Below are 19,079 nucleotides of genomic sequence, written 5' to 3' on the forward strand. Positions count from 1 at the left end.
TACTATTTATTAGTATATAATTATATTGTTTTATTTTCATCAAGTAGTTCCTGGCTACTCAATAGAAAACTGGGTTTTTACTTATACACAACAGCAGAATTTTATGTTAAGTTTTGTTAAGTTGAAGAGGTTATATTTTACTTTATATTTATAGTTGGAAGTTTTATATTTTACTATTTAATTATGGAAGGAAGTGTTGTTTCCTTGTTTCTTAAGAGAAAGAACCTTGCATTCTCTTGGTCATCTGCCATTTTTATAATCTGTGTACCACATAGTTAATAGATTCCCAATTAGAAATTAAATAGCTCCCCTTTAGAAAATACTTTTTTTTTTTTAAGGAAAGAGAAAAGTTACTATTAAGATCTCCTAACCCATAATGCTTGTAAGATAAATATCTCATTGTCTCTTTAAGAAGACTTCACATAGAACTTCTATGTTTTATTATGTCTTTTTTTAAATAAGCATTTTTGATAACAGAGTTTTCACTAACATTATATAGAAACAAGGGATAGAACCAAACAAAAAGAACACTTAGATGGCTCTAGTCTTGGTTACCTTCTCTACTTTCTCTGTTCCCATTGTGTATTAACACGGAGTAAATTGCCTGGGTTTGGATTTCCTGGAGCGGTATGAGTGACTACCAGGTGTGTAGCTTCACCTCCTCAGTGCAGATCTCAGGCTGCGTGGTTGTGATGGGATGAGGAGAGAGGTGTGTGAGGACATGGTGAGGTAGCTGGGATAGTTCTTGGTAACAAGTCTATGCCTTTTTCTTTTCCTTTTTTTTTAACTTGGAATTGCTGACGATCATAAGTATTATAAAAACTATTTTAATTATAATATGTACATTTGTAGCCAGGTGTTATCTGCCATTCAAGGATAATCTGAAGGATCATCTGTATAAATAATGAGAAAGGCAAGTTCTCAAAGTAGCCATTACTGTGTTTTATAGGGGCCAGCATCCCTCATAATGGAACAGAAAATGTTCCTTTTTCTCTTTTACTTATGTCTCCACATGGCCTTTACATTCCAGAGAAAGCACAGAAAGCAGTTCTCTTTTAAAACCTGTGTTTATTTTCTTACGTATTTTCTTAATGATTCTTGGATCATGGTCCCTAATTTTTTACTTAACTTATCATTTCTTCTTATGCTATTAGCATACTTCTTTGAGAAACTTTGGTGATCAATTTCTAGCTTTTCTGGTTTCAAGGATCTTGTGAGTGATTTTTAAAAAGGTAAATTTCTGGTTTCAATCATTTAGTGAGTGATTCTGATTCATTAGATGGGGGATGGGCCTGAAAAAATATATTTTTAATAAGCACCTTGAGTGGTTCTGATATAGGTGATTAGTAACTCATACTTTGCAAAACATTGACTTCTAGGAAAAATTGATTTGGTTAATATTTTAATTTTTAAATATTTAAGATAAAATTTTTAAATACTTAAAATATTTGTGGTAAGATTCAGCACATAAGGCAAATAAAAGGCAAGACTTATTTGTTTTAGCAAAATTTTCTTCAACTTTATCACAAAAAATATAAGGATTATCAATAAGTATTGTTAGTAAATGTTAATAAAATCCTATCCATTTTATTTTATTTTAATATATCCTTTAAAAGGCCACTCAATTACTTTTGTTTCATTGAATTTTTCAATTACAGTTGACATTCAACATTATTTTATATTAGTTTCAGGTGTATATGTACAGCATAATAGTTTTGACAATTATGTAACTTATGAAGTGATCCAGTCTTACTAGTAATTCGTTTAATTTTTTAATAGATTTTTATTGATTTCAGAGGAGACATATATATCTGTCATATATATATATATATATATAGATAGATAGATATAGATATAGATAGATATATATAGATATATATATATATATATATCAGTGATAGAGAATCATTGATCAGCTACCTCCTGCATGCCCCACAGTAGGGATCGAGCCACAACCTGGGCATGTGCCTGACATGTAATTGAAACGTGACCTCCTAGTTCATAGGTTGACATTCAACCACTAAGCCATGTCTGCTGGGCTCCTAATTTCTTTTAAATGCATTTCACTAGCTTAAAGGTTTTATAACAGTTTAAAGAAAAACATTGATAAATCCACTTAAAATTTTACTAGAAGCCCGTTGCACGAAATTCATGCACCTGGCTGGGGGGTCCCCTCAGCCCAGCCTGCACCCTCTCCAATCCAGGACCTCTTGGGGGATGTCCAACTGCCAATTTAGGCTCCATCCTAAACAGGCAGCCGGGCATCCCTCTCTCAGTCCTGGACCACTGGTTCCTAGTTGCTCACCTGCCTGCCTGGTCGCCCCTCACCGCCTCTGCCTGCTAGACCATTTATATTTTGGTCAGACTTAAGACAAGATTTAGACATCATGTTTACACCTTAAACTTATACAGTGTTTTCTTTTTTAAGATTTTTTTATTGATTTTTAGAGAGAGAGGGAAATATGTATGTGAGAGCAAAACATCAATTGGCTGCATCCTGCTGTGACTCTCTTATTGGACATGTGAAAGTATAAGTCATTTGGTGGTTTTTAGGAGTTAGAAACACTTAAAGAGAACTCTAGAAAAAGCCAAGTTATATCTTTGGGGATTTATTTTGATATTCAAGTTACGTCATAGCCTTTCTTTAAAAAAACAAATCTTCAAGTCTTTTCATTTCTTTGGTTGAGTTGTTTTAAATTTCTCTGACAAGTTTAAGTTTGTAATTTTTAATGAATCTGAGTGTGAAAAAGAGTTTCCCATTAAGAAGTAGGCAGGTAACTGATGAGCAAGGGCAGACCATAGAAAGAGAAGCAGCGATAAGACTTTCAAACCTCAGAGGGAAAGTAGGGGAGGATGGGGGTAAGGGGAAGAGATCAACCAAAGGACTTGTGTGCATGCATATGGGCCTAGCCAGTGGCCATGGACAACAAGGGGGTGGGGGCATATGTGGGGAGGGGTTTGGGATGGGAATGGGGGAATGAGGACAATTATGTGATATCATAATCAATAAAAATAAATAAATAAATTTTTAAAATTAAATAAAAAGAAGTAGGCAGGTAATTAAGTATTCTTTCCTAGCCATCTAATAAGAAAGATTTTATTTGAAAAAACAGTTATGACAAGTAATCTTTTTCCCATGTTTTCTACATATTAAGCATAATTTTGTATTGCTTCTAAATACCACTTTAATAAAGATGACCAGAAGCAGGATGGCAATTTATTTAAAAATTAAAGAGATTTGAAAGATCATTTTGATGAGTGAGAGATGTAAAAAATTCCATTTTTAAATTTATGTGACCATTTTGTTAATATAATACTGGAAGATCAATTTTCTTGGTCAGGAGTTATATTTTTGCAAGGTCAGAAATTTAAAATATCTCAAATGTGAAATATTACAACTTTCTTTTGAAAGTATGCATATTTAAATAGGTTTAGAAATTTGAGCAGGCTATAAGAAGGTGATTGCACAGCATATTTATATCTATAAGTTGGAATAATAAGTACTAACAGAATTTTGGAAAAGAAATAAAATTACATTACAAATGTTCCCATAAGCTTTTATTTTAGGGCACATACTTTATTTAACTATAAATCTATAAATTTGCCTTTAATTGCTGCTTTCTGCTGTGGTTCACTTTACATTTTCTGTATTTTTGTTCTTTTAGATATGACACATATGAAGGCATGTAAGTGGCTATTTGTTTTTCCAAAGACAGCAGGTCTAGTATGTAGGGATTTTTAATGTTTAAATTTTTACTTTAAAAGCAAATTTCAAAACATTATAGCATGTTTCTCTGCTATAAAAGTGTTATATTTTTTCCCAGACTTAAATAAGAATCTAGATAACAATGTTTACTCATGTAAACTAGTAGTCTTTTCACATGCAGATTATGCTATGAATTCTTTAAATTTATATGAATTGCCTTTTTCCTCCCAGGAATAAAATTAAAAGAGCATTTTATAGATAGGTTATTATAAGTAAAAATATATATTTAACTTTAAAATTATAATTTTATCTAAATTTTAACTTTTTAAATATATTTATAGTTTTGAATATTTGTTTTCAAATCACAGCAATATTGTTGGATAACCTAAGTTGCTTAAACATATATATTCAGTTATTAAGACTGTCACTTTCAAAATAGTTATTAGATTCTTTTCTAGTCTCTAAAAGACTTTAGAAGGCACGCACATTTGGCATGTAAGTTTGTTGTTACTCCTCACCTGAGGATATTTTTCCATTGATTTTTAGAAAGAGTAGAAGAGAGGGAGAGAGACAGAGAGAGATACTACTGAGGGAGGTGGGAATTAAGCCTACAACCCAGATAATCGAATCCGAGACTCCAGTCCATGAGCCAGTGCTCTGTCCACTGAGCCAAACTGGCTAAGGCTACCATGTCATTTGGGGGGTATTCATTTGCTCTATGCTCAAGAGATCTGATACCATAAAGATGAGAAATATATTATTAAAAAGGACCTCATCAGCTTTTAATGAAATAATAATGGCATTTACACTTAAAATTTTATTATTTGTTGACCTCATTTTCTGAATGCAGGATCTTATTGTAAGTTAATGTTTTGCTTATAATTTCATTTTCAGGACTTTCCTTTCATTGCTTAGTTGTTAAACTATACTGCAGATTTGTAAGTTTTCTTTTGGTAAAGAAATCTCCTTTAGTCAAATAACATTTTTTTCTAATTTACACTAACTGCAAAAACAGGTCATCTTGATCACGGCAGTATATCACATTTTTGTCCTTCCTGTTTTACTAAGAGAAAGCAGTCGCCAATATTATGTCATGTGCTCCTTTTCAATATTTTCTATCTCTCTCTTCCTTCTGGATAGAGAAGAGTGTTCTAAGGGTCAGAAATAGTCAGTCTCCTGAGGAGAGAAGTCAGCATGTTCATAGTGTCAGGTCAGGATGAGTAACTACCCTTGAAGTTATGGTGATATTGAAGGCCTGATTTCTTTTTCAGCCATAATTTAATTTTAAAATCACTCTCTTGAAGTAAAACTCACCGATTTAAAATGTAAAATTTCGTGGTCAGAGCCTGTTTTTGTGGAGGTCAAATCCACATGTTTCAGCAGCAGAGGCAGAGAAGGGCCTGCCTCTTCAGCTGTCCCAATGTTTTGAATAGTGCTCCGAGCTCCTCAAAGCTACAGAGCTCACTTTTCTCTCCTGCTGGGCTGGAGTAGATTACTGAAACTTTGGCATCCTCTTGGGTCTATAAGCATCCTAATCTTTAATTAAACTCATTTGTGGTGTTTTTTTCAACATGAGATTTTGGACAAAATTGTGCAGAGATTTGAGCCTGTGGATTTGAATGTCAGTGGAATACTGAACTGTTTTTTATGCTTGTGTCTATTTTCTGACATATTAAAATAATTATAATTATTTGCTTTGGATTCTGTGTGTGTGTGTGTGTGTGTGTGTGTGTTTGTCTGTTTTTATCACTATTGTTATCAATCTTGAAAAATAAATGAAATAATGGGTTAGGTGAAATAAATTTTCAAGAGCATTGAAGTTACCGAAGTGGACTAAAAATGCTCTGCATGTCTAAATGAAAAGTGTTGTAGTATTTTTTTTTAAATATTTTTATTGATTTTTTACAGAGAGGAAGAGAGAGAATTAGAAACATCAATGAGAGAGAATCATCCATCAGCTGCCTCATGCACACCCCCTACTGGGGATATGCCCACAACCAAGGTACATGCCCTTGACTGGAATCGAACCCAGGACCTTTCAGTCCCCAGGCCGACGCTCTATCCACTGAGCCACACCGGTTTCAGCAAGTGTTGTAGTATTGACTGCTGCTCATTTCCAGCATATCATTTCAGTTACCAAAATATGTTTGAATTATGTTAACAGTATAATTGTGATGTCAGTAGTTGTCTTAGAGATTATAATACTTGGAGATTGGTAGAAATAAGATTATTCTACATATATTAACTTTATTAATTCAGTTTCTTTTTTCATATTAAAATCTTGTTTAAAGAAAGTACAAAATGAAATAATTTTCTTTTGGTTTTCCATTCTGCGAATATATTTTAAATGTTTCCTTTCCATTTTCCTTCTACACTTTATTTAGTAGGTTATCTTTAAGTTAGATATGCACTAGGTTTAGAGAAACATCCTGCTAACAGTTGCCTTTGTTTTTTAGAGCTATTTTCATAATAATTACTAGAGATTTAAGTTTAGATAAGAAATTTTGTGGAAGTATTAGATTATAAATATTAAAATTCATAAAGAATTTTTAACGCATTTATATATGGAACTTCTGATCTGTGTTCAATATTATTTACATGGTGTCAGAATAATTGAAAATTCATTTTGAAACTTATTTTCAAGAAACAGAAAGCAGAGATTTTAGTAATGCCATACAGTATCTCCTTTGTTTTCATCACTCAGAGTTTTGTGTTAGCTTTTTATTTCTGGATATGTAATGATTATTCATGTTCATAACAGGAGCCCTCTGGCACAAATGGAAGAAGAAAGAAGGGAGCATGTAGCTAAGATGAAGAAGATGGAGATGGAGATGGAACAGGTGTTTGAGATGAAGGTCAAAGAAAAAGTTCAGAAACTGAAGGACTCTGAAGCTGAGGTAATCAACCTAATAGTTCCACTTCTTACGACACAATATTCCTTTTCGGAATAATACTGTTCATAAAGTTCAAAGATAATAGAACTTTTTTAAATATTTTCCCAAATTGAATATAATACTCTAATGTAATAAAACAGAGAAATAAAAGCAAGCACTATGTTTCTATAAAATATACTTTATTATGTAAGTGGACATAGTATATTTGGCAGAAAGACGTAATAGAATAGTTAAAATGAATTATTAGTTATAATGAGTAAGTTATGAAAAATGAAATTATAAGGCATCCCATATATTTAGAATAAGAAAAATAACTATAAGTTTTGAGAAATTTAACTTAGTCTTTTGAAGGGTGAAACCTTTCTTAGCATTAAAGGGCCTACCTGTAAAGAGATCTGGGCCCAATTTCCCCTAATACTATAAGCCATCTCTCCCTGCTTTCTTCCCACTTGTGTCAGCTTTCTGAACCTTGAATTAGGAGGCAAGTTCAAATCCTGATTTTCTGCCACTTTCTGGATAATGACCATGGCATGGGACTTAAACTGTAGACTGTTTGCTTATTTCTATAGTGGGAGGGCGCAGTGACGTCTTCCCTGCTGAGCTTTCTACATGTTTGTGAGCCATGAAAAATGAGATAGGTATGTCTGCTGTTAGAAAGGTCTTTACAACCGTAAGCTTGTTGCACTTTTCCCCATTTCTCAGGATTATTCTCTGGGGCCTCTTTGGAGGGGGAGGTCACAAGTCCTATAGGAAGAGAAATCATAGTGCTTTCCAGATGGTGCTCTGAAATTTATAGCACAAAACCTCATTGCTCGCACTCTTAACGTTAGGATGGATGAAACGAACTTTAGCGCCTGAGTTCTTAACCAGTCTTATTTGATATGTCGTGCTGTGATTTAGCTCCAACGGCGCCATGAGCAAATGAAAAAGAATTTGGAAGCACAGCACAAAGAATTAGAGGAAAAACGCCGTCAGTTTGAAGATGACAAAGCCAACTGGGAAGCCCAGCAACGTATTTTAGAACAACAGAACTCTTCAAGGTAACATTGCCAAAAAATGTCTAGTAATGTTTTAAAGAATTATTTTATTTATTGAAAAAATTAGGATAGCCTTTTAAAAGACACCACCCCTAGGCACAATTATTTTAATATTTTTATATAGATGAATGTAACCTAACATAATGGCAGTTTTTTTCACTACAAACATTTTGGATGATTTAATAATCTCCATAACTAAATTAGTAGGTTCATAACATTCTGCCCAGTTGACTCAGCATAATCAGTTTCTTACCTTCTCCCTCCAAGTATTGGGCTAATGGTTGTGTTCAATTTTTAGTAAACACAGAAAATACTGCTGTAAAGATCTTTTATGTAGTTAGAGGTATGATTTAATTGTGTTGAATTATTTAGGTAAAATTCTTAAGATAAAATTTGGGTATCTCAATTCCTACTGCAGTTAACAAGCTTCGCAGTCTTTATTTAAAAACTCAGTAATATTTGTACCTTGGCTTCACACACACACACACACACACCCCCGCCCCCCATTAGTTCCATTTAAAACCGAGTAAGTTGAATTGTAAGGATTCTACAATTTACCCTCACTGCTAAATGTTTTTAAGATTAGACATTTGTTCGATTAACTTTTTTTCCAAGGAGGAGGAAAATATATTTGTGAAAACAGATGCATTTCTGAATACAAATGGCAATAGAAGAAAAGGATACCCTATTAGATATCAGTTGATTTTTTAAAAATTTGCACTATTTTATTTACGAGTTGTTCTCATATATTGAAATTCAGTTTTTGTCATATATTTACTGTATTTTTTGTCAAATACTTGATTGCCTAAGAAAATATTATGGACTAGCATTGTCCTTATTGTTTACTTTAATTTTTCAAATGAAAAAGTAGTCTTTGAAAACCCAACACAGTTGTAGTTGGGTTAGTTAATTGCTACCATTTGTTGTTTATAATGTTTATAACGTAGTCAACCATTTTGATTGTTTTCTTTAATCATTTAGAACCTTGGAAAAGAACAAGAAGAAAGGGAAGATCTTTTAAACCCTCTATTGACCACCAGTTACGTATTAGTTGCCAATATGCCAGCTTGGACATCAGTGTTTGTTGGATCCGTTTGACCAATTTGCACCAGTTTTATCCTTAATGATGGATTTAACAGCATGACAAAAATTATTATTTTTTGTTCTTGATGGAGATTAAGATGCCTTGAATTGTCTAGGGTATTGTTGTGTACTTAGAAACTAACAGCTCTAAGTACCTTTCCTACATTTTCTTTTTTTAAACGGATGTCTTCAATTTAATGCAAGAAAACATTTTACTATTGTACAATCATGTTCTGGTGGTTTGACTGTTTACAGGATATTCCAAAATAAAAGGACTCTGAAAGGTTTTCACTGAGGATAAATTGCCATAATATGATGCAAACTATGCTTCTCTATAATAATTATAATACAAAGGTTCCATCCAATACAGCATATACAATAATGTAATTTAGTCTAACACAGTTGACCCTATTTTTGACACTTCCATTGTTTAAAAATACACATGGAAAAAAAAAACCTATATGCTTACAATGCACCTAGAGCTTTTTTATAACAGCCTTTTTTTGTTTGTTTGTTTATTTGTTTTGGATTCTTTAAATATATATTATTCTCATTTAGTGCCCTCTTTAGCCAGAGTCTCATTACTTCTTCATTCTTGTAATAACATTTAATTTAGGTATTTTCCATATATTGGCCCTGCTAAAATAGAATATAGCATCTTTCATATGGTAGGAACCAACAAGGAAACTTTCCTTTAATTCCCTTTTTACATTTTATGGTAAGTAGCAGGGGGAAATGCATTTATAGATCATTTCTAGGCAAAATTGTGGAGCTAACGACCAACTTCTTTCTACCCATGAGCAGCCTCTTTATTTTACTAGAAATGGGAATCATGGCCTCTTGAAAAGAAAAAAAGTCACCATTCTGCATTTAGCTGTATTCATATATTGCATTTCTGTATTTTTTTTTTTGTTTGTATTGTAAAAAATTCACATAATAAACAATGTTGTGATGTAATAGAGTGTGGGTCTTAACTGTTCTACAGTTGATGGACAAGATTAGAATAATTTTGGGAAGAAACTTTTCTACTTGAATTTGTCAGCTCCACGATTGCAGCACGTCTTTTCTCTTGTATGTTTGTTTCACTTGGAATGTATATGCCTTGCATTTCTTTTTATTTAAGTACTGCTGGTTAGAAACAGGTTCTGGTGGTTACCGTTGTGAAATTCTGTACAGTAATAAGGCACTCTATTCTAGCACTATGCAAACGTTTGCGGTCTCCATCATGTCATGCCTAAGGTGTTCCTTCAGTCTGGTAGAGGAGCGATGCAGCTTTCCTGGCCCTTTTGACTGACCTCAGGCTCTCCATGCATATGAAGGGCTATTTTTGCCAGAGGCCTGTGGACTCAGAACTGCTGTATGTTTCATGATACTGTAACGTTCAGGTAAGCATGGGGGAAGGCAGCAAACAGCAGTGCTAGTCCCCTCGGGCAGAAGCATCGCCTAGTTGAAGCAGCCAATGAACCACTGTCTTGCTCATTATCTGGTTGACCATGTAAACACAAGTCCCAGTGCAGTTAGGGCAGCGCATGGCGGGGTTTTACTGCCACCCAGTGGGATGAGGTCTGATTGTTGCATTATCAAGTTTGCAGGCAGCAGGGGAAGCTGACAGTGAATTAGATGTGTAGCTCAGTGTGTGATCTTGGGAGCTAGGGGAGACAGGCTTCTGCCTTTGGAACCGTTAGCTCGTCAGACCTTCACATTCTGACTCCTCGTATCTTTCATGCCTTTAAAATCCTCTTGGAGAAACCAACCTAAGAATGTGGAGCTCGGCAGGGATAGTAGGTGAGAAAGAATAGGAATGGGGAAGGTGGCAGGTAAGGCAGCAAGAGCGTCCAGAGTGGAAGAAGTTGGCACTCCCTCAAGGCTCAGCGAGTTAGCACATTCCACTCTGGAAGCCATTGGTGTGGATTTGTAAATAGTCAATTGTTAAATCTCCAAGGATGTCCTGTGTACACTGCTGTGAGTCCTCCCTGCCACTCAGGTAACTTGAAATCGTCTCTAATAAAAAGCTTGGCAATGTCATTAAAAGTCAGTGTTTTTCATTCAGGTTGTTTTCCCTGCTCCTTGGGTAATAATAGTAATTGTCCATCTTGAATGCTCACTGTTCCAGACATTAAGCTAGTTTATGTGCATTCCTTCACTTAATCCTCACTAGAACCAGATGCTAATGTCTCCTTTCTCAGCGTGGAGCACGTGCAGTGACTTCTCCAGGAGACAGGTGGTGACTGGTGGAGCTGCTGTTTGAACCAGGTGTGGTGACTCAGGGACCCGGTGCCTCTGTCACATGCTAATGACCACCTGTCGTCCAGGTTCCAACCCCAGCTCTGTGGGAACTGGGCCTCTGTCTTCCCTTCACAACATTCATTTCTTCAGCTGTAAAATGGCCACATGCCCTTGCTGTTTGGGATGCAGATTACTTCTGACTGCCCGTGCAGAGGTGTCTGGACTCCAATTACCGTGTTTGTGTGTGTGTGTGTGTGTGTGTGTGTGTCTGTGTGTGTATTTTTGTTTTGTTTTTTGTTTGTTTAGAGAGCGAGTGGGGAAGAGAGAGAGAAACATGAATTGGTTACCTTCCACACATGCCCTGACTGGGGCCCAAGGTCAAATCTGCAGTCCAGGTACATGCCCTTGACCAGGAATGGAACCTGCGACCCTTTGGTGCCTGGGCCAACGCTAACACAAGCAACACCAGCCAGGGCTCGAAATTACCTTCGAATGTTGTGTAGGCGGCAAAGTGGGGCCAGCACGTGTCAGGAGAATTGCTGTCCCAGTTTTAGGGGATGGTTTTCAGGATGTGTGCATGGTGCTGCACCTTGCTCTGGGTCCCCTGTGTACGCACAGATACTGGTGAAGTTACTGACTGAAGTGTGTTTCAACAAAAGAGCACACCATGGAAATAAGGTAACTTTGGGGAGAAGCAGGCTTTTATGCAGTGCTAGTAATCCTATATAATAAAAGCCTAATAAGCTAAGTGTCTGGTCATCCATTCGTCCAACCAATCAAAGTATAATATGCTAATTATATGCTAAGGCTGCTCAGCTGCTTGCTATGACTTGCACTGACCGGGGGGAGAGGGGCGGGGGGGCAGATGCTCTGACCAGTAGGTTAGCTTTCTGCTGGGGACTGAGCTAGATGGGTCGGACATGTCCTGGAACCCTCCCATGGTCCCTCCTCAGCTGGCCAACCTCCCATACCCTCCACAGCCCCGATCGTGCACCAGTGGGGGTCCCTTGGCCTGGCCTGCACCCTCTCACGATCCAGGACCCATCGGGATGTCAGAGCCGGTTTTCGGCACAATCCTGTAAGCCAGGCCAAGGGACCCTACTGGTGCATGAATTCATGAATTCATACACCAGCCTCTAGTGGGAATTATAAAATATGCCATTGTTTGTAATTAAAGCTGAGGTGTCTTATATGAGTGTCTGCAATGAAAACATTGCTGCCTTTCAAGTGAATCTGGTTCCCATGATTTGGGGTCAATCCACAGGATGTTCAAAGTGGAATGTCAGCTGTTTTCAGCAGACGGACCAGCAATTTCCTGCGTTCTTTAGGAGTCTTCCAAAGCTTCACGGGAAGAATGAATACTATTCTTGGCCTGAGCTTTTGCCCCATGGGGTGCTGGGCCCAGCCAAACCGCCTTGTACTAGCAAAGGAGGGTCAAGTGAAAGGAGACCTTGTTCTGGGCCAGGCTCTCAAAGGGTGGCCTGAACCCCTTGGCCACACACAACCACTATTTGGGATGCAGTGTTTGTGGACCTGCCGAGATCTAATGCCACTCGAGCCTTCGGAAATCCTGGGGGAGGGGCTGACACCTCTGAGAACAGAAATTTGGGAAGATGTGACATAAGATGGGGGTTGAAGACTGCATAGAAATGCCTGTTTTTTCTCTCCCAAGGGAGTGAAGGACTGCTTAGCCTCCTGGCTTCGAAGCATTGCAAGGAGCAGTTCACCTGGGTATTTACCAGAAAACAAACCACAGAATCCCGTGGGCGAAGGACTGGCTCACTCAGGGCGGACACCCAAGCTAACCTGGTCTAGTGGGGCCCTTTTCCCTGTTGTCTGAGTTTTTGTGGTCTCTTTCATATTGAAATACATGCCCGCTGGGTTACAGGTCCAGAAAAGTTCCCTGAGTATTGGATAAGCCAGCAATTTAAGCGAGTTGGCAAGTGCTGGATGCCCTGGCTCAATCTGCTGTGAATGGGGGCTCTCCCCCTTACTCTGCATAAATCCGGGGATACCGATTGGGGGGAGGGAAGGAGAGTCAGGGAGCTGTGGATTTTTGTCCTGGGGATAAACCCCATGTGTGATTACACAAATCTGTGACACTGTGGTTTACTTTTAAAACAAAACAGAGTTGAACACCTCAGAGACACAGTTCTGTCACTTGGGCACCAAAATAAAATCATCCTTCAACCTGCACACCGCTGGGTACGCTGCTCAGAACTGAGGCTGCCTTTTCTCAACCGCCCACTTCATTGGAGCCTAATCAGACCCCACCCCTCAGCCAGGCGCTTGGGGATGGGGTGAGGCCGCAGGGCCCGTTCACACTGTGACCTCCCTCAGGGGGACTGGCCAGTTACAGATCACACCCAGAGGAGACGGGCTTTCTCTTCAGCTTGTACCAGGAGGCCCTGTGGGCTCATCCTTCCAAACGCAAATATTTCAGCAGGAATACCGGTCATCAAGGGACAGAGCGCTCGCTCACTTAAAAATTTGAAGGAAGGGAACAAACAGCAACATGCAGCCACAAGATCCGCTGAGTGCCTGCTGTGTGTCCAGGGGCTCCCACAGGCTCCACTGTAACACAATGACTTTTGGAAACAGACTGAAGTCACAGCAGAAGGTTATAGCACTTTTTATTCATTAGACATTGCCGCACGCACCTGGGAATCCCGCAGCCACCTGGGGGCTTCAAGGATGAACCGGCCCAGGGTGGTGGCCCTGGGCTGGTGGGCGGCTCCCCTGCACCCCCTGACAGCTGCCCAGCCCCTTCCTGTCGGGCCTCCCATTTCCTGGGGTCCAGTGGGGACTGGGATCCGTGGGGACAGCCCTGCCTGCCTCACTCCCAGGGGGTGCCCTTCCGCCGGCATTCCCTGGAGGGTGGCCCTTGGGAGGGAAGGGGCAGCATCTCCCCACGGACTGCGGCCCTAGGCGGGGAGGCGCTTTCCTGGGGCTCGGCGAGCACCATCTGCCACCGGGAGCAGATTTTATCTAGTTGCAGAAACACGTCAGGACCTCCTACTTTTTTTTACTTAGTTTTATGAGTGTTGCAAATGTAACTTAGACTTAAAACAACATCATAATCAAACACAGCAAACATTGACAGTTTGGCAGTTCCTCTCAAAGTTAAACAGAATTACCATGTGACACAGTCACTGGCGTCTGGGCCACCCACCGGACGGGCCTGTCATTACCCAAAGAAGCTTGAGCCTCGATGTTCCCACGCCGGGGTGCATAGCAGGATCACTCACAAGAGCCAAGGAGGCGGAAACAACCCACCTTCAGGACACACCTAGGAACGCAAACGCACAGGGACTGGAAGGACTAGACACGATTAGTCCTGGGGGAGGGAACGGGCGGCTGCTGCCTAAAGGGTGTAGTTTCTTTTGTGTTGTTGACAGTTGTTTTGAAGAGATGGAGATGATGGCTGTACAGCAATGTGGATGTCAATGTCACTTAAAAACCGTTAAAATGGCAACTTCAGTGTTGCATAGATTTCACCTTAAAGTCTTTAAATAGAAAGTAACATTGAGTTTACTTCTCTACCCACCTCCCCGCGGCCGGGCAGTTGAGTGACAGCTGGGTTGGGCGCTGTGTCCCCGGAAGGGCAGGCTGGAGGGAGGGACGGCGAAGCACCAGGAGCCCCAGGCAGCCTCCCTCTGCAGCCAGGGCCAGGGAGGGCCCTACCCTCACTCTCCCTGGAGCTCCATTTGGTGAGTCATCCCCTTTCTGTTCTTCTCCACTCGCTGTCCTGTGGACTCTGACCCTGCCCGGGCCTGCAGCTCCCCCAGGACAGGGAGTGACAGCCACTGTTCCAGAGCTCAGGTCAGCCCCGCAGGAGGGAGCGCTGAGTGCTGGCTCCCAGGGCTCCTCTCCCTCAGGCCTGGTGAGCCACCATGGCCACCTCACCTCCAGGGACCTTTCCCTCCCCACCTCCGCTGCTCTGAGAGCTCCCTACCTATTCCTATCCCTCCCTCAGGGGCTGCAGGGGCTGGGCCCAGCGCTCTGCCCCTCTCCTCCCTCCCAGCCCCATCAACTCGGCCCCACAGGCTCCTCACACTTCTCTCATGTCGCCCAAAAGTGGGGAGGGCAAAGTGTGAAGCTTTCACCCTAACCGGTTTGCCTCAGTGAATAGAGCGACGGGTCCCAGGTTCGATTCCGGTCAAGGGCACGTACCTTGGTTGCGGGCACATCCCCAGTGGGGGGTGTGCAGGAGGCAGCTGGTCGATGTTTCTAACTCTATCCCTCTCCCTTCCTCTCTGTAAAAAAACAAAGTGTGAAGCTTTCACAGGTGCCCGCTCTCTGGACATAGAGGGTTCCTGTGAAACCTTGAAACCTATGAAACGGAAGCCAAAGCAGCGTGACCCCAAGGCGTTCCCAGGGCACCCGGGCCGTGCGCTCACAGGCAGCTCAGAGCTCCGGCAGCTGGCCCTGAGATGCTGGGGGTGGCTCCGGAGGGAGCGGCAGGGCCCTCGCCAGGCCCGCGCTGCCTCTGTGAGGGCCGAACACACTGGTGCTGGTGAAACAGCCCCTTTGGGGTCCTCCCGTTAGCCGGACAGGTCTTTCCTAAAACCAAGGGCGTCACAGGAACCTGCATTTTAAAAAGACATCACGTGATGTATCGTGGGAAACGAGGGTTTTGTTGGAATCTGGGATTTTGTTACCCCTATTTACCGTTTTAAATTTCTTCTCAGTTGAGTGGTGGGGTGCTAGACTCTAAGGGTGTTCAGCCCTTCGGAATCTTGATCTGGTGCTGCCCAGCCTGCCTGGTGGGGGTCTCCCTGTCCCAATCCTCAGTTCTCTCCAGGCCCCTGAACAGCACAGGGAGGCCAGGCTGGGCTGGGGAAGAGAGGCAGGCACCTCCGGCTCCCCCAGGGGAGTGTGCTCCCCGTGGATGGGGCCTGGGCCAGCCCGGGCCCAGCGGACATGTTCAGGAGGCCGGGACTGGATGGGGGAAAGCTAGGGACTGAGTACAGGGAGGGGATCACCCTATTGACCCACTGGGGCAGAGATCAAGAGCAATAGGGCATCGCCCCCTGGTGGCTGGAGAGGGAGGCACCAGCTCCTGGAGCATCAGGCTGACGGCTAGCCCTGGGCACTGGGGTGAGGGTCCCGTGACCTCTCGCCTTGTCCTGGGTGGATAGGGGACAGTCTAGAAGAGGTTGGACAGATACTCATGTGCTCCCCCTGGAGGTGTGACCGCACAGCGGGCCCTCGCCGGTTACGTTGGCCACTTGGAAAACCTGTTGGCCTTGCCTGGCTGGTGGTCTGGCTGTGGGAATGGCATGTGGCTGGAGACCTGCGGCCCCCACCCTGTGCCCTGCCCAGGACTTAGAAGAAGGGAGGAGACAACTGTGGGACAGGAAAGCCCCTTCCCTTGGGAGTGCTGGGAGCACAACTCCCAGTGGGCACCAGGGGGCAGCACTGCCCAGGCATCAGGCTCCTTCCACTGGCTTCAGTGGCTGCCCAGGCACTAAGCTCCTGGCGTGGCCTGAGTATTCCCAGGGCCCTCTCCGCTCTCCAGAGTGTCCCATCGCGGAGTAGAAGAGATGGCACGGTCCTCTGCACAGCGGGACCTTCACCTGCTGCACACTCACCAGCCTGCACATGTGCAGTTCCCTCCTTCCTGTCTTCTTTCTTTACTCCTTCCTTCCTTCCTTCCTTCCTTCCTTCCTTCCTTCCTTCCTTCCTTCCTTCCTTCCTTCCTTCCTTTCTATCTCCCTCCCTTTTCCCTCTCTCTCTCTCTCTCTCTCTCTTTCTCTCTCTCCCTCTCTTTCCCTCTCTCTTTCTCTCTCTCTCTCTCCCTCCCTCTCTCTCTCCCCCTTTCTTTTTTAATTCTGGGAAGTCTCTTATCTACTGTATTCTTAGAAAGGTTGGCAGAAAGCACGGGGATTTCCATGGCCCCATCACGAATCCTAACCGGGCTGTTTAAAACCAGGAAGGTGGTTATAAATGCTCCGTCCGCTCCAGCCGCCCTCAGACCCGCTTCTGGGGCGCCCCGTGGCGGGACCGCAGGAGCCCCCGAGCCGCGGTGGCGGGCCCCGACCGGGTGAGTGAGTGGGCGGCGGGCAGACTCAGGTCTCTGCCCACGTATTCAACGCGCCTGTAGCTGGGGCTGCTCGTCAGCGGGCCGGTGAGTACACTCACAGGTGCTGAGTGAATGTGAATTTTTAAAAACTCGAGAAGGTACTTAATAACGCATGTATTGTAATGAGGTGAGAATCTTTCATTCCTGGCACATGACCCTGCTTGCATTTGGTAAGATTATCTGTAGTTCACGTGATAGGATTAGCACATCACAGTACCTGGGTATTCCATGGATATTATATTGTGATATTATTATGTGGCGCATGCGGAAGGAGTCGTGTAATAACCTATTTTGTCCTTGAATGGACCCCATACAGGGCGGGGCAAACGTAGGGTTACAGTTGCTCATATGGAAAATAATACAATAATTAATCAAGAATAATACAAGAGTGAACTGTGTTTCGGGGACTCTGAAAGACCGCTTCTGTTTCTCTCTTAAGGGGTGAGGTTGGCGCCTGTGGGGTCTGAGGCCACAGAGCACTAACTGCGTGGCTGCCGCCGTGCCAGGCAGAGCCTCGTGTCTCCCAGACCCCACGAGGAGTTTGGGAACAAATCTTTGTTATTTTATTATTGATTTCAGAGAGGAATGGTGAAATTGAAGCATAAAATGATGAGAGAGAATCATTGATTGGCTGCTTCCCACATGCCCCCCACTGGGGATCCAGCCCGAAACCTGGGCATGTGCCCTTAACTGGAATTGAATCTGGGATCCTTCAGCCCACAGGCCGACGCTCTATCCACTGAGCAACACTGGCCAAGGCCGAATCCACCTTTTTGGAAATGAATCAGCTCCTGGGGAGACAACAGTCATGGGCATCACCACGCTCTCTGAGGAGCCAGTGACAGGCGGGGCTGAGGCAGGGACCGCCAGCAAACAGGGGTGCCAGGCGCGATGCCCGCTTGGCTCAGACGTCCTGGCTCCGGGCGCAGGACCCCGGGCACGAAGCTGTGTGACTCTCGCTGGGCAGCATTTCTCATCCCCCTGGGAGCGGGCTGGCGGCGGGGGCGGGGTTCCTTCCTGCCCTGAGGCCCCGAGCCTCCATCCCGAGAGGTCTGACATTTCCCACCCCTCCTGGCTCCTCTGGGTAACCCTGGGCCCGCCACGGCGACCGAGCGGGCTTTCTCAGTCCTGAGAAGGGCTGCCAGGCTGCCCCCTACCCTTACCCCCCCCCCCCCGCCCCCTTCCCCGGGAGCACTGAGGGCTGGGAGAGCAGCTTGGCGGGGAGCCTCCTGCTGCTCACAAAGGGCCTTCTCTGTGACAAACGCGCTGCTCCGGCCAGTTTCCCAGGCCCGGCTGGGCGGGAGCCGCAGGAGAAAGTGTGCGGGGACTCTTGGCTGTGCCTCCTGACTCGGCGCCAGATAGCCTCTGGGTTCAAAATGACATCACTGCTGACCGAGGGATGGCTCTGTCGGACCCTCCTGGAAGGATGGCTGTCTTGGCAACAGATTGCTATCAGTTCCTCCTTGATGGGCGGGAGGAGCAGCTTTCTTCATGCGGAAAACCAGGGGCCCGAGAGCTGGACGCGCCAGCCTCCCTCCCAGGTCCCCGCGGATGGTAGGGCACGAGGGAGGGCGCTGGTCCGAGGCCCAGGCTGTGTGCTGGCAGCAAGGGCCTGGCCAGGGGTGCGATTCCCCAGGTGGCCCACCTCCCAGCAGTGCGCTCGGCTGAGCCACCCGGAGCCGGTGTGGTGCCTGGGAGACTCTCACCACCATCACCGATGGGACACACACTCTCCCTGGGCCGTGGGGGTCAGAGCCCCCTCTGCTCTGCGTCCACGCTCCGCTCCCAGGTGCATTTAAAGCTAGCTTCCATATTTCCCAAGAAACCAGAAGCACCCGTCAGAAAGAATGTGTGCACCCTGTGTTCCTACCGTGTTTCCCCGAAAATAAGACATCCTCCAAAAATAAGACCTAGCGCATGGAAAGATAAGACATCCCCTGAAAATAAGACCTAGCGCAACTTTGGGAGAAAAAATTAATATAAGACACTCTTATTTTCGGGGAAACGGGGTAGTAGCGCAATTTACAATAGTTAACGATTTTGAAACA

General features: G+C 43.5%; 2 protein-coding genes across 3 annotated transcripts in view; one reads left to right on the plus strand and one right to left on the minus strand.

The window, feature by feature from the left end:
- SEPTIN7 (septin 7) overlaps nt 1-9,677 on the plus strand; it is a gene marked incomplete at its 5' end in the record, with an annotated part of 57,948 nt that extends 48,271 nt beyond the window's left edge. Inside the window, 3 exon segments of the mRNA XM_084896903.1 lie at nt 6,468-6,603; nt 7,501-7,640; nt 8,619-9,677. Coding sequence (XP_084753029.1) covers nt 6,468-6,603; nt 7,501-7,640; nt 8,619-8,658 — 316 coding nt within the window. The 3' untranslated portion in view covers nt 8,659-9,677.
- MATCAP2 (microtubule associated tyrosine carboxypeptidase 2) overlaps nt 1-19,079 on the minus strand; it is a 270,425-nt gene that overhangs the window by 133,956 nt on the left and 117,390 nt on the right. The window lies entirely within an intron of this gene.

This window comes from Pipistrellus hanaki (genome assembly GCF_964339955.1).
Source record: "Pipistrellus hanaki genome assembly, chromosome: 10".
In the NCBI taxonomy this organism is placed as follows: Eukaryota; Metazoa; Chordata; class Mammalia; order Chiroptera; family Vespertilionidae; genus Pipistrellus; species Pipistrellus hanaki.